General features: G+C 36.4%; 2 protein-coding genes across 2 annotated transcripts; one reads left to right on the top strand and one right to left on the bottom strand.

Moving 5' to 3' along the window:
* The first annotated feature begins 784 nt into the window (after positions 1 to 784).
* LOC124229547 (olfactory receptor 5T1-like) lies at positions 785 to 1,777 on the top strand. Its single transcript, XM_046644815.1, has one exon. The coding sequence runs from the start codon at positions 785 to 787 to the stop codon at positions 1,775 to 1,777; it is 993 nt and encodes a 330-aa protein (XP_046500771.1).
* Positions 1,778 to 10,870: 9,093 nt separating this feature from the next.
* On the bottom strand, positions 10,871 to 12,701 carry LOC124229116 (olfactory receptor 10AG1-like). Its single transcript, XM_046644219.1, has 2 exons — positions 11,716 to 12,701; positions 10,871 to 10,910 (listed from the first exon to the last, which is right to left on the bottom strand). The coding sequence occupies exons 1-2, from the start codon at positions 12,699 to 12,701 to the stop codon at positions 10,871 to 10,873; spliced, it is 1,026 nt and encodes a 341-aa protein (XP_046500175.1).
* Between the last annotated feature and the right edge of the window lie 1,299 nt (positions 12,702 to 14,000).

The raw sequence follows: 14,000 nt of genomic DNA, 5'->3' as shown, positions 1-14,000 counted from the left end.
TAGCATAATAAATTGTGGAGGAAAAAATGGACAATTTAGTGTTATGTGTTTCAAAGAAAGAAAGCGTAAAACAAAACAAAAGAACAATGTTCTATCTTTCTTTGCATCTACCTCCAGAATAAGGTCTATTGTTCTGTTCACCACTGTTATAGAAGTCCTAATGAAATGGGAAAATAGCCATAAATGATGTCAAATGGTTTGCCTGAAAAAGGCTGCTTTGTACAGCAAGCTGAAAAATAAGTCTAAGTTATTGCATTTTCTAGTCCTTTGGGACTTTTTTAAGATTTAAATGATTTTTATATTGATTTTATAATTTATCTCCACACAATCTTGTGTTGCAAGTGTATTTGCACCCATTTTACCAATTATGAACATTAAGGAAAAACATTTCATGCACACTAGAAAATCTTGGATTAGTACTCAGAAGTGTAGTGCTTTCTATTATAATACTTTTGCACTTAAAAATGTGTATATTCATTTGTCTTTGTGAGTTTTAAGACGATGTAACGTGAAGACTGGAGGGAATAAATTAAATAGAAAATAAACTAAAAATTAAACCAAGGAAATCGTCTTTTTTTTAACATGACAGATTTACCAAATGACTGAATGAAATAATTTCTTTACTTTATACAGGGTAAGGCAGCCACTTGGACTCGACTTCTTCATTACCACATATTCCTTCACTGCCAAGGATTCCAATATGCCCTTCTCAGAAGCAAACATAAGGATATAATTGGGTGGGTTCTATTTTCAAAAGAACTGCTTTTAGGACATAAAAATTGCAATGCCAGGATTGCCATCAGATGTAGATTTATACACGATCCAAGTGAAGAATGTGAGTGAAGTTACCGTGTTTGTGTTGTTGGGCTTCATAGGTGATTTTGAGGTACAACTCTCCCTATTTTTCCTATTTCTAGCAATCTATCTTTTCACTCTGATAGGAAATTTGGGACTGGTTGCATTGGTCATTGGGGATTCCCGACTCCACAACCCTATGTACTATTTTTTGAGTGCATTATCATTTTTAGATGCTTGCTATTCTTCAGTTGTCACCCCAAAAATGTTGATCAATTTCCTGTCAGAGAATAAAACTATTTCATTCCTTGGATGTGCAGCACAGATGTTTTTCTATGTTACTTTTGGGACCACAGAATGCTTTCTCCTGGCTGCAATGGCATATGATCGCTATGTAGCAATCTACAACCCTCTGCTGTATTCAGTTAACATGTCACCCAGGGTCTATGTGCCACTCATCGTTGTTTCCTATCTTTGTGGCATCTTGAATGCTTCAGTGCACGCAGGGGCAGCATTTAACTTATCCTTCTGTGCATCTAATGAAATTAGACATTTTTTTTGTGACATCCCTCCTGTCCTCGCCATTTCTTGTTCTGACACGACCAAAAACCATCTTCTAGTCTTCTACTTTACGGGCGTTATTGAGATAGTCACTATCCTGATTGTCCTGGTCTCCTATGGTTTCATTCTGTTGGCCATTCTGAGGATGCATTCTGCTGAAGGGAGACAAAAAGTCTTTTCTACATATGGCTCTCATCTAACTGGAGTGTCACTTTATTATGGAACAGTTTTTTCCATGTATGTCAGACCAAGTTCCAGCTACTCTTTGGACCGGGATATGATAGTGTCGATTTTTTACAGCATTGCCATTCCCATGCTGAATCCCATCATCTACAGTTTAAGGAACAAAGATGTAAAAGAGGCAGTAAAAAGAGTGTTTGGGAAAAATTGGTGTATCAATAAAGTACATTTTTCACACTAACCATTAAATTGAAACAAATTAAAAATGTTCCTTGTCTCAATATCAAAATGATAAAAAATGTTTTGATTAGTGTATTAGCATCTTTCTATTGTTCTTAGACATGTTTAGATAAAGATTGTAGTCATATCTCCACCTGGGCAGTTTTCATACATGTAGGAAAACTGTGTCATCTCTTTGCTTCTTACTTAGTTCACTCTCAGATATATACACACAAAGGATATACTCCTCACATTAAACATTAAGTTGATATCAATTAAGATTAATTTTCATTGCCTCCATATCAAAATGTCATGATTACAGTGGTATTTCTTAGTTTAGTAGTTCCTTTCTGCTCTTCTCAGAAATATTTAAATAAAGATCATAGTCAACCCAGTATCTATACAGTCTTTACACATGCAGAAAACTGTCATCAATCTGCTTCTAAGTTTATGTCCCCCACATACATGCAAACGTACATACACACATATATACATACATATGGTGATACCAGTTGTATTATTTTGCTGGGGCTGCCATAACAGAGTACCAAAGAGTGGATTGCTACAACAACAGAAATTTATTTTCTAACTCTTTTGCATGCTAGGCTTTTAGATCAAGGTGTTGATTGAGCTGATTTCTTCTGAAGCCTTTCTCTCCCTGCCTTGCAGATGAAAATCTTCTCCTTATGTCTTCACATGATCTTTTCTCTCTAAATGTTTGTATCCTGATCGCCTCATCTTATAAAGTCAACAGTCATTTTGGATTAAGGCCCACACTAAATCACTAATTTTAATATAATTACCTCCTCAAAGATTCTATCTCCAAATACAGTTACATTCTGAGGTACTGAGGGTTAAGATTTCAACATGCAAATACTGGTTTATTTACACACACGCACAGTTGTATATGTATGTAACCTTTACATTAAATTGTAGGTATTATCTTTCCTCTCCATATCTCTCAAATTGGACAGGCTCTCATAGTTGCAATCATGTGTGACTTTATATTTGCCTACCTTGAGCAAATGCCAACTAACTGATACCAAAACCACAGTTCGCATAATCCCAATCCTCTCTCCATGGGGTCATTGGCATCTGAGTGCAATTCAAAGCACTCTGCTCCATCCTCAGATCTATGCATTGGCAGCAATCTAACTCCAGCCTACGATTCAAGGACGACAGAGAATGTGTTCAAATCCCTGGTGTCCATTATCATGTTGTTTGTGAGGGTGCTTTCCTCCCCCTTTTATTATTCCATTATTTCATTCAGAGCATGGACATTAAACCCATTTTTTATTTCCTCACAGAATACAGAGACTGGGCATTAGCATTTATCAAGATTATACTTAAACCCAAGAATGACAAATGACAAGCTCATCAGAGAATAAAGTACAACTGGCTGGCAGATTGGGCTCTTCCCACAACTAAGCCGTAGGCGTATTTATGAGTTTCTCTACAGGGCTGATCCTGACTCAGCTTGGCCCTGACTCAGCTTGGGCTTTGTTTTTTTTCTTGACTTCTAACCCTCTATGATGCCCTTGGAGATGCCACCTCTCCTCAGGGTCCAGAACAAGTACAAGGTCCAAGAACAAATGTACAGAACAGAGTCTTTACTATGCACATGTCCAGCTCTGTTTCCAACAGACCTTAATTGCATTGCAAGACATGTCTTCCTCAAAGGTTATTATAAGTAGCAGTATTTTCTTCTTCCTTTCTTTCATCATCACTGCTATTATTATCATCATATTTTATTTGTAAAAACCCATGAAATATCAACAGAACAGTCTCCCAGAAAATAGAGTGCAGTCTTAAGTTATTCTCCTAAAGTGCGATTATTAAATTTAAATAACACCTCAGCATTCCATACACAAAGTACCTCTTACCACCATAAATTTCCTCCAAAATTTTTCTGCATTTCCTTTCTCATGTTTGGAAGGCTCTGCACACTGTTATTCATGTGATGCTTTCCTTTAAAGGTCTCTTGTTAGTGAGAATCTCATTGACTTTGTTATAATCTCAATTCATCCCCATTGTATCTCCTTATATGGTGTCTTCCTTAAATTTTACTATTGTGCTCATCATCATTTTACATAATATGTATTTTAATTTATATTTAATTTATTGCCTAATCCATTTTCCCTAATCTGGAACCATGGCTGACACATACTGCTGCTCAATAAATACTCCCTTAATGAGTGAATATTTTAGGTAGTGTACTGTCAAAAACAGTTTAACACAGGTGAAAGTAGTGATTAGGCAGACATGTGTGGTGATGGATTATAATTAGTTTTTGGGTGGTGAACATGAACACAGAATTTGAAATATATTACGATGTACATCTGAAAGTTATATAATGTTATAATCCAATGTTACTGCAATAAAAAGTCATAAGAATATATATATATATAAATTGGTAAATAAATAAAATAAAAAATCACCCAGAAAATACAAACCAAAAAACACAGTTTAATTCACCTCAGGAATGTAGATGAAACAGAGATAGAATTTTTCATTTAGATATTTGGGTTCTTTTAGAATTTCTGGTTGTTTTCTCCTTTTACATTTGTCCTTATCTTCCCATTGGCCTATTTTGCTATTCTTTTCTGACAGTCAGATTTGGATGTGGATTTTGCAGTGGCATCTCACATATTTCACTCTTTTTTTTTTTTTTTTTTTTTTTGAGGAAGATTAGCCCTGAGCTAACATCTGCTGCCAATCCTCCTCTTTTTGGTGAGGAAGACTAGCCCTGAGCTAACATCCATGCCCATCTTCCTCCACTTTATATGTGGGATGCCTACCACAGCATGGTGTGCCAAGCGATCCCATGTCTGCACCCAGGATCCGAACCGGCAAACCCCTGGCCGCCAAAGCAGAACATGCATACTTAACCGCTGCGCCACTGGGCAGGCCCCTATTTTACTCTTGCAAACTTTCATTTTCAATATTTCTGACTTTTCCCTTATTTCTCTATGAAATAAGAGTAGTTTAATTATTTTTAAATGGCTGTTTGGAACAGTTTGTGAAGATTTTTTAAAAAATAATTGTCATTTATTTCAAAACAGAATGCAGTTTATGTTATTTTCTGTATGGAGACCTTAGTTTTTGCTAATATTCCATTTTTCCCAAATGTTGCACATACTCTTGAAAGGAAAGAGATTCCTCTTTTATTGTGATCAACATTTAATGCATACTTCTCTATAAAAACAATCTTATTGGCTGGTAGTAATTCTATTATGCCCTCATCAATGTTTGGTTAAAAAGTATACAACAGAGGTATATTAGGTTTTCCTAATGTTATGTCCTCATCAATGTTTGGTCGGCCCAGGCCCAGATGGTTTCCCTGGTGAATTCCACCATTTAAAGAACAATCACTAACAGTCTTCCATAACTTGTTCTGGAAATAGAAGAGGAGGAAATATTTATCAATTCATTCTGTTACATCAGTATTACCCTGATGCCAAAACCAGACAAAGACATCACAAATAGAGGAAAAAAATGATAAATGGCCTGTTATGTCTTATGAATACAAATTTAAAAGTTTTCCGCAAAACACCAAAAAAAGTCAAATTTTATACTATTTATAACTATTTTGTCATAAATTTTACTTTCACGTATTATATAAACTTACTATTCATCAGCATAGTTTTGCTTCAGTCATTTATTTTTTTGAAGTAAATAAAATTAAAAACAATACTTTTATAATTACTTTCATTTTTACATTTTTGATTTTTTTAATTTCTTCATCTAGGCCCATGTTTCCTTCTGTTAAACTCCTTCTGCCTGGAAAATTGCTGAAGCACGAGCTTGCTGATTATCAGTTATTTCAATTTGTGTGCATGTGAGTGTTCACTTGCATTTCTGTGTGGTTGTGTGAGTTTGTGCATTTTTACTTTCCTTACAAAGTCTTTTTTTTTTTTTTGAGGAAGATTAGCCCTAAGCTAACTGCTGCCAATCCTCCTCTTTTTGCTGAGGAAAACTGGCCCTGAGCTAACATCCATTCCCATCTTCCTCTACTTTATATGTGGGACACCTACCACAGCATGACGTGCCAAGTGGTGCCATGTCTGCACCTGGGATCCGAATCGGTGAACCCCAGGCTGCCAAAGTGGAATGTGAGCACTTAACCACTGCACCACAGGGCCAGCCCACGACGTCTTTATTTGACTATATATTGGAAACATATTTCAAATACTTCAATGGGAATGAAATTCTGAATTGACAGTTATTATCTTTCACTACCTTAAATATATCTCTTCATGATCTCCTGGTGTGTCTCATTTCTTCTGATGTCTGCTGTAATATTTATTTCTCTAGTAGATGATATATATTTATTCTTGAATTCTTTAATATGTTTCTACTTATCTTTTTTTTTCAGCAACGATTCTGATGAGTGTGGTACATTTATTTTGTTGGTTGGTTTGCTTTTTGCATTTATCTGTGATGGTTAATTTTTAAGTCAAATTGGGTGAGCTGTGAAGTACTCAGATATTTAGTCAATCATTATTATGGGTGTTTTTGTGATAATGATTTTCATGAGCTTAAAATTTAAACTGGTAAACTTTATGTGAAACAGATTGTCCTTAACAGTGTGTGAGCCTTATCCAATAAATTGAAGGCCTAAATAGAGCAAAAGAATCAGCATCCCTGGTGCAAGGGAGAATTTTCCAAGATATTGTCTTCAGACATCATCTGCAACATCAGCTCTTCCTAGTTCTACAGAAGAGTGCTTTGGACTCCAACTGAAACACTGGCTCTCCTGGGTCTCTAGCCTTCGGGCTTATCCTATAAATTTTGTATTTGCAAGCCTCCATAATTCCGTAGGGCAATTCTTTTTTTTTTTTATGTAAGATTTTATTTTTCCTTTTTCTCTCCAAAGCCCCATGGTACATAGTTGTGTAGTTTTAGCTGTGGGTCCTTCTAGTTGTGCTATGTGGGATGCTGCCTCAGTGTGGCCTGATGAGGGGTGTGATGTCCATACCCAGGATCTGAATGGGTGAAACTCTGGGCCACTGAAGCGGAGCTCTCGAACTTAACCACTCGGCCATGGGGCCAGCCCCTGTAGGGCAATTCTTATAATAAATCTCACTCCATCTCTCCTTATATATGTATTTATACATTTTATTGGTTCTGTTTCTCTGGAAAACCTTGAGTAATGCAAACTTTGTTACTGACAATTGTTCTAGAGAATCAGAGTTTTAAAGATGAATTTTCTGAATTGGTTCTGAAGTTTCCAGAATTGGCTACCCAAGACAGTTAAGTGTTAGTGTCATTTAAAGACTTTAATGACCCTATTTCCAGTACTAAAGAGAAAAACTGACAGTCTGTGGTATGATATGACAATAGAGATATGCAAAATATTACAATTGGATACTCCTAATAAAATGTTTATAAGAAAGAAGTGTCTGGATGACCATGTGTATGATATTTTCAAGCATTTTTATGAAACTAACAAGTGTAACAAGATTGGCTTATTGCCCCTAATATCATACGACAAAGAGGGGAAAGAGAACATGAGCTCAGGAATTAAAATTCCCACCTTAAGAACCACATAAATGACTTCAAAGTTTCTTTGTCTGCCCTTATCTCCTGTAGGTACAGAGGTGAGTTTGCTGAAAAGTCTCAAGTCTTGCAGAGTGTCCACTGCTAAAGTGAGGGCATCAGTTGGGGAAAAAATTGGGATACTGAAAAATGGAATGGAAACATATGAGAAGACCCTGATGCAGCTAGGGACATTGATCCCCTAAATTTTGATGGTAAGGCTACTTCTAATGGCCAAGCAGACATCAATTGAGCAGATTAATCTTCCATTACCTAAGGAAAATGTTATAGCCTCTCCTGGGGTAGTTATCATACAATAAAATTCTGATTCTCATCTGGACCCATCTCCACCATCCTTCTTTGCTTCTAGATCTATAATTAGACACAAGTCCGAGCAGCCCCTTAAAGGTGAGATATGAAGTGTGACCTGTGAATATGTACACTACATTCCAAAAGAACTACTTGAGTTTTCTAACTTATACAGACAGTAATTTGGGGAACATGTATATATAAAGGTTGTATGGTAATGATGGAAGAAACATGACATTGGATCAGGCTAAATTTATTGATATGGGTCTACTAAGCAAAGACTGCACGTCATGTTGCAGATCAGGGAGTTAGAAAGGACTCTAAGAGTTTGTTTGAATAGTTGGCTAAAACATTGAGCAAAAGGTGGCCCATAGTGAGCAAATTGGTGATATGCAGTCTGATTTGGTTTAATGTAGGGAAAGGATTCAATGTCTTAGGGTAATAGAATGTTAGCATAGATCTGTCATTTAAGACGTACTTGTCCAACCTGGGAGGATCCAGAAGACATACCTTTCACCAGCACTGTGAGAAATACATTTGGCAGAGGAGATCAACATTCTTGAAGATCTCCTTGAATGAAGGGGAGCTGGGTTCCCTTAAGGAAGGACCTAGTACACTACCCAAAGTTTATGCTGTTAATCTTTTTCCCAGCTTTCCTCAAAGACCTATGCACTTATACCATGGTAATTGCAAAGGGGAAAAGGAAATAATCATAATTTCCTCAGACTACTGGACACTGCCTATGAACTGAAACTGATTCCAGGAGACCCAAAATATCACTGTGGCCCTCCAGTGAGAGTAGAGCCTTATTGAGGTAAAATGGTCAATAGAGTTTTAGCTCAGATCTATCTCATAGTGAGCCCAGTGGGTCCCCAAACCCATCCTGTGGTTAATCTCCAAGTTCCAGAATGCATAATTGGAATAGATATACTTAGCAGTTGGCAGAATCCCCACATTGGTTCCCTAACCTCTGGAGTGGAGGCTATTATGGTGAGACAGTGCAAATGGAAGCCCTTAAAACTTACTTTACTTAGGAAAATGGCCAATCAAAAGCAGTACTACATTCCTGGAGAGGTTACAGAAATTAGTGCCACCTACAAGGACTTAAAAGATGCAGAGGTGATGCTTCCAACCAGGTTAACATTCAACTCTTCTATTTGACCTGTGCAAAAGATAGATGTTGAAGAATGACAGTGGATTATCATTAACTTAACCAAAGTGGTGACTTCAATTGCAGCTGATGTTCCAGATGTGGTTTCATTGCTTGAGCAAACTAACACATGCTCTGGTACCTGTTATGCAGCTACCGATCTTTTTCTCTATATTTGTCCATAAGGCTCACCAGAAGCAGTTTGCTTTCAACTGGCAAGGCCAGCAATACACCTTCACTCTCTCACCTCAGGGGTGTATAAACTCTCCAACTGTCTGTCATAATTTAGTTTGCAGGGATCTTGATCACCTTTCCTTTCCAAAAAAGAATAACGCTGGCCCATAACATAGATGACATTATGCTGATTGGACCTAGTGCGCAAGAGATAGCAACAACTCTAGTCATTGGTATGATATTTCTCTACCATAGGGTGGAAAATAAATCCAACTGAATTCCTGGGGCCTTCTATCTCAGTGAAACTTCTAGAGGTCCACTAATGTGGGGTATGTGGAGATATCTCTTCTAAAGTGCAGTCATGGTAAGCTGCTACATCTAGTCTCTCCTACAACAAAGAAAGAGGCACAATACCTAGTGGGCCTCTTTGGATTTTGGAGGCAGCATATTCCTTATTTAGGCGTGTTACTCTGATCTGTTTACAAAGTGATCCAAAAGCTTCTAGTTTTGAGTGGGGCCCAGAACAAGAGAAGACTCTTCAACAGCTCCAGGCTACTGTGTAAGCTGCTCTGTGACTTGAGCCATTTGTTTCAGTAGATCCAATGGTGCTTGAAGTATCAGTGGCAGATAGGGATGCTGGTTAGAACCTTTCACAGGCCCCTATAGGTGAATTACAGCACAGCCCTTAGCTATTGAAGCAAGTCCCTGCCATTCTCTGTGGATAAATAGCCTTTTTTTGAGAGCAAGCTCTAGGCCTTTGCAAAAACTGAATGCTTGACCATGGGCCACAAGTTACCACATGACCTAAGATACCTGTTACGTACTGGGTGTTATAAAAATTTCAAAATTTTTCTTTAAAGGTAATATGTATTTTAAAGGAAATTAAAACAAAAACACAATATTTAACGGTTATTTTTATTTTTCCTATTTTTTCATGACATTTAATTCTTTACGAGATAGGCACTTTTCTCTGGTAGCATGTTGCTACAGGCTGAAGGATTTGTTTAGCAGTTTTAGTAGATCAAGTCTAGTAATAATGGATTTTCTTTGTTTTCTTTTACTTAAAGTTTCTGTTTTGATTTCAGTTTTTTTAAATGTTTGAACAGTTTTGTTAGAGGCACTGAAATATAATAAAAAATACATATTTAAAGCTTACAATTTGACATATTTTGCATATGCATACACCAATAAAACCATTTTCACAATCACAATAAAGAACATACCTATCAAACCCAGAAATTTCCTCATAATTCCTATTTACCCATAGCTTTTGGTTTATCTTGATTAGTATTTTCTTTAAAAACAATGCCTATGCTGTTTTGGAGAAGTGTAGATAAAAAAATTAGGTCATACATTTTTATCCACAATTTCAATATCTGACAGCATGTGTATTTTTCCCTTTGTATTACTAGTGTTGGCCTTTTAAATTTTTATTTACAGTACTCAGCACAGAGACTTTTATTCCACACCAGAGAGTTTTACCTTGTGAAAGAAATTTTCAGATATGCAAGGAATTAGAAAGTCTATCACATATGGGCATTTCTAGGAAAACCAACTAAAATGCACATTTCAGTATAGAAAGAGACTAACAAAATTTAAAAGCATATGAATAATATGTGGTTTAAATATCTAGCAGAGTGTGTCAAATAATAGTTTCCAAAACTTTTAAAATAGCATATTGTAACTCTCTTTATTGATTTCATCATTATATGGTTTGTATATGAGCTGTGGCTTCTTTCTATTTCCTTCTCATTGTCCAGGAGTCTAGTCTGGTCTTTTTGACCTACTGGTGGAAAGATCTCCCTTGCTAGAAAAGACAAGTCCTAATGACCAGGTACTATTGATGTTTAGTAATGTCCTATTCACCAAAGATAAACACATGGCTAAATCCAGAGTCAAGGTGGGAAGGGATAACAAAAGGGCATGGGTACAAGAAGGAAAGATTTATTGGGGGCTGTTACCATATATGTGCAACATAGTCTTCTTTTTTTTTTCTTTCTGCTTTTTCTTCCCGAATCTCCCCAGTACATAGTTGCATATTCTAGTTGTGGGTCCTTCTATTTGTGCCATGTGGGACGCCGCCTCAACGTGGCCTGACGAGTGGTGCCATGTCTGTGCCCAGGATCTGAACCAGCGAAACCCTGGGCCGCCGTAGCGGGGTGCAAGAACTTAACCACTCGGCCACGGGGCCAGCCCCCAACATAGTCTTCTTAATGACTCCATAAGTGTCTGCTCTATTTATGCACAATATTTACTAAAATATTTCTCAATATAAGCATTCATTTTTCTAGTTGTTTTGCCTGGAAAAATAGTGCTGCAGTAAACACTACACATTCATTATTTGTGTTACTCTTTCTTATACATATATCCTTTTGTGTTAAATCTTTTATTTCTTTTCAGTAATGACTCTGCAGCATCTCCGGATGTTTTCTTTTTTAATATAGAATGCTAAGATAATGTCTAGAAAGGAATCAGCAAAAGAATTAAAAAAACAGTATGATTTCAATTATAGAACATAGCCACATTATTTTATTTAGTTACACATCTCAGTTTACTGGTTTACTAGGGAAGAGGAAACTGATCTTTAAAAGTAAAACTATTAAATAAATGAACACAATTATCATAACTGAGAAAATAAGTGTCTACCAGAGGAAATTACATCACTAGCTTATATAAAAATTTAGGACAATAGTGACAAGTAGATTTCAATTAAATCTGCCTGCAAATTAAATACATAAACCCGTAGTTTATTAGTTCAAATGCCTCACAGTGCTGAAAATTTGAGAAGAAATTTTCTCAATGCCTCTCTGACATCTTTGTTCTGCAGACTATATATCATAGGATTGAACATTGGGGTTAAAATGGCATAGAAAAGAGAGAGTAGTTTGTCCATTCCTTCATACTGACTGAATTTAGGTTTTAAATAGGCAATAGTGGCTGAGCCATAGAATAAAACTACAACCATGAGGTGGGAAGAGCACGTTGAAAATGCTGTGGTCCATCCTGTGTTTGATGGCAATTTCAGGATAGTAAAGGTGATTCTACTATAGGACCTAAGTATCAACATAAAAGGAACAGTGACAAACAATACAGCAAATATGTAGACCACTATCTCATTCACAAAGATGTCTCCACAAGCCAGCTTCAATAATGGGGGGATGTCACAGAAGAAGTGGTTGATTTGACTGGAACCACAAAAGGGCAGAGAAAAAATCTGGCATGTTTGCCCTATCTCGACTGGAAGTCCACTGATCCAGGAGGCACCCACCAGCTGGACACAGACCTTGTGGTTCATGACTAGAGGGTAGTGCAGAGGGTTACATATGGCCACATAGTGATCATAGGCCATCAGGGCCAGAAGGAAACACTCAGTGGCTCCCAGCATAAGGAAGAAGCACATTTGTGTAGCACAAGCTGAAAAAGAAATAGCTCCTTCCTGGGTCCAAAGGTCCATGAGCATTCTGGGAAGTGCGATAGATACATAATAGATTTCTAGGAAGGAAAAATTGCTGAGGGAAAAATACCTGGGAGTCTGAAGAGAGGAATCTATTCTTGTTATTAGAATTATGATGCCATTTCCCAACAGGATAATAATATAAATGACTAAGAATATCCCAAAAAGAAACCAGTGGAATGTGGGAATATCAGAAAAGCCCAAGAGAAAAAATTGTGTCATTATAGTGAAGTTGGTTTCTGTAATTTTCAAATTATTTTCTCTCTGTGGACTTACATTTTTTTGGCTGCATTTTCCTCTTTTATAATTGGATTGGGACATGAGCTTTGGCCTTTACAATTTCTAAATTACTTCCTGACATTTGTATTCTGTGATTCTGGGAGATTTGATGTGAAACCAGGAGCTATGAAGTCATCTGCAGAAAAAGAATTAATTCAAGAAATAAAATGCTTAAAAGATTTATAATGTTAGATTTGCATTCTAATTAGACGAATAAGATCCATATAGCTAGATGTTTTTATTTAACTTAGTGTAAGAAGGGAGAATGCAGATGAGCTATTTATTCCTGTCAAAACTCCAAATCAATTATCAATTGACCAACTTCCATGAATATTTTTCCCAATAAATCTAGTCCATAATATAATACCTGGTCTATAAGATCTAACATAATGTTCCATTGACTATTTGCATGCATGTCTTTTCTACCTTTGACATTAGATCCCATGATTCATTCTATAAAGGATATAGCACAAGGCTCTCCCCCACTACCTTACTCCATATATGATTCTGAATTAAATTAAAAGTAGAAATTATCATTAGAATTGGTTATGTTCTATGAAGTGAGAGAGAGTAATTAAAAATACAGTGAGAATATAAAAGACAAATCTTTAATTTTCAATGTCATGAGGTTCGAGTAATTCTCATTCTAATTCGTTGAATTAAAATGGATTTTATTGCTTATACTACACAACTTTTGACATTTAACTATTTTTAATCCTAATAATATTTAGGCATTGTAGAGGAGGAAGACAATTCTTCTACCCTCTATGTCCTTCTGGCTGGTCTAAGAATTAAATCGACATGAGACAGAAGTACAAGAAAAAAACCCAATAAAGCTTCATAACATGTATACATGGCAGAAACCCAGAAAAACTGAGCAACTCACCAGAATGACTGAGGTTGTCACCTTAAATATCATCTTCAGCTAAATATAAAGGAGGAAGTTGCAAGTTGGGGGGGTGGTCAGTTATGAGAGATTACCAGAAGAAGCATAGGATACAAGAGTAAGGTTATTATGCAGATTTAAAGATTTAAGTCCTTGACTTCCACATTGATAAGTTTCTAGAGATAAGGTCACCTCCCCCTTCCAGGTACAGATTTCCCTTACAAATGTAAGTGTCTCTTACAAAGGATAACTTCTGCTTGGTTTTCAGAGTTTCTCTCATGTCTGCAGTATTTTTTTTTTAAAAATAACCAGCCCAAAATAATCCTCATGCCAAGGAAATATATCCTGAGGTGGGAAATTCTATTCCCCTACGGGCGTATTGCTTTATTTTGAGCCAAAATTAAATGTTTCTAGGGAAAAGTAAAATTAATAGATAAAATACTTAGCAAATGCAG

This window comes from Equus quagga, chromosome 17 (assembly GCF_021613505.1).
Source record: "Equus quagga isolate Etosha38 chromosome 17, UCLA_HA_Equagga_1.0, whole genome shotgun sequence".
NCBI lineage: Eukaryota > Metazoa > Chordata > Mammalia > Perissodactyla > Equidae > Equus > Equus quagga.
Note: the sequence above shows the minus strand (reverse complement) of the source record. Positions and strands in the feature narration are given on the sequence as shown.

What these genes read in the sequence shown, in the direction of transcription:
- LOC124229547 (XM_046644815.1), top strand. Translation starts at nt 785, where the DNA reads ATGCCAGGATTGCCATCAGATGTAGATTTATACACGATCCAAGTGAAG.
- LOC124229116 (XM_046644219.1), bottom strand. Translation starts at nt 12,701, where the DNA reads ATGTCCCAATCCAATTATAAAAGAGGAAAATGCAGCCAAAAAAATGTA. An exon ending in AGAGAGGCATTGAGAAAATT is followed by an intron (nt 10,911 to 11,715) that starts TCTTCTCAAATT and finishes AGAAAAAAAAAA; the next exon opens with GAAGACTATGTTGCACATAT.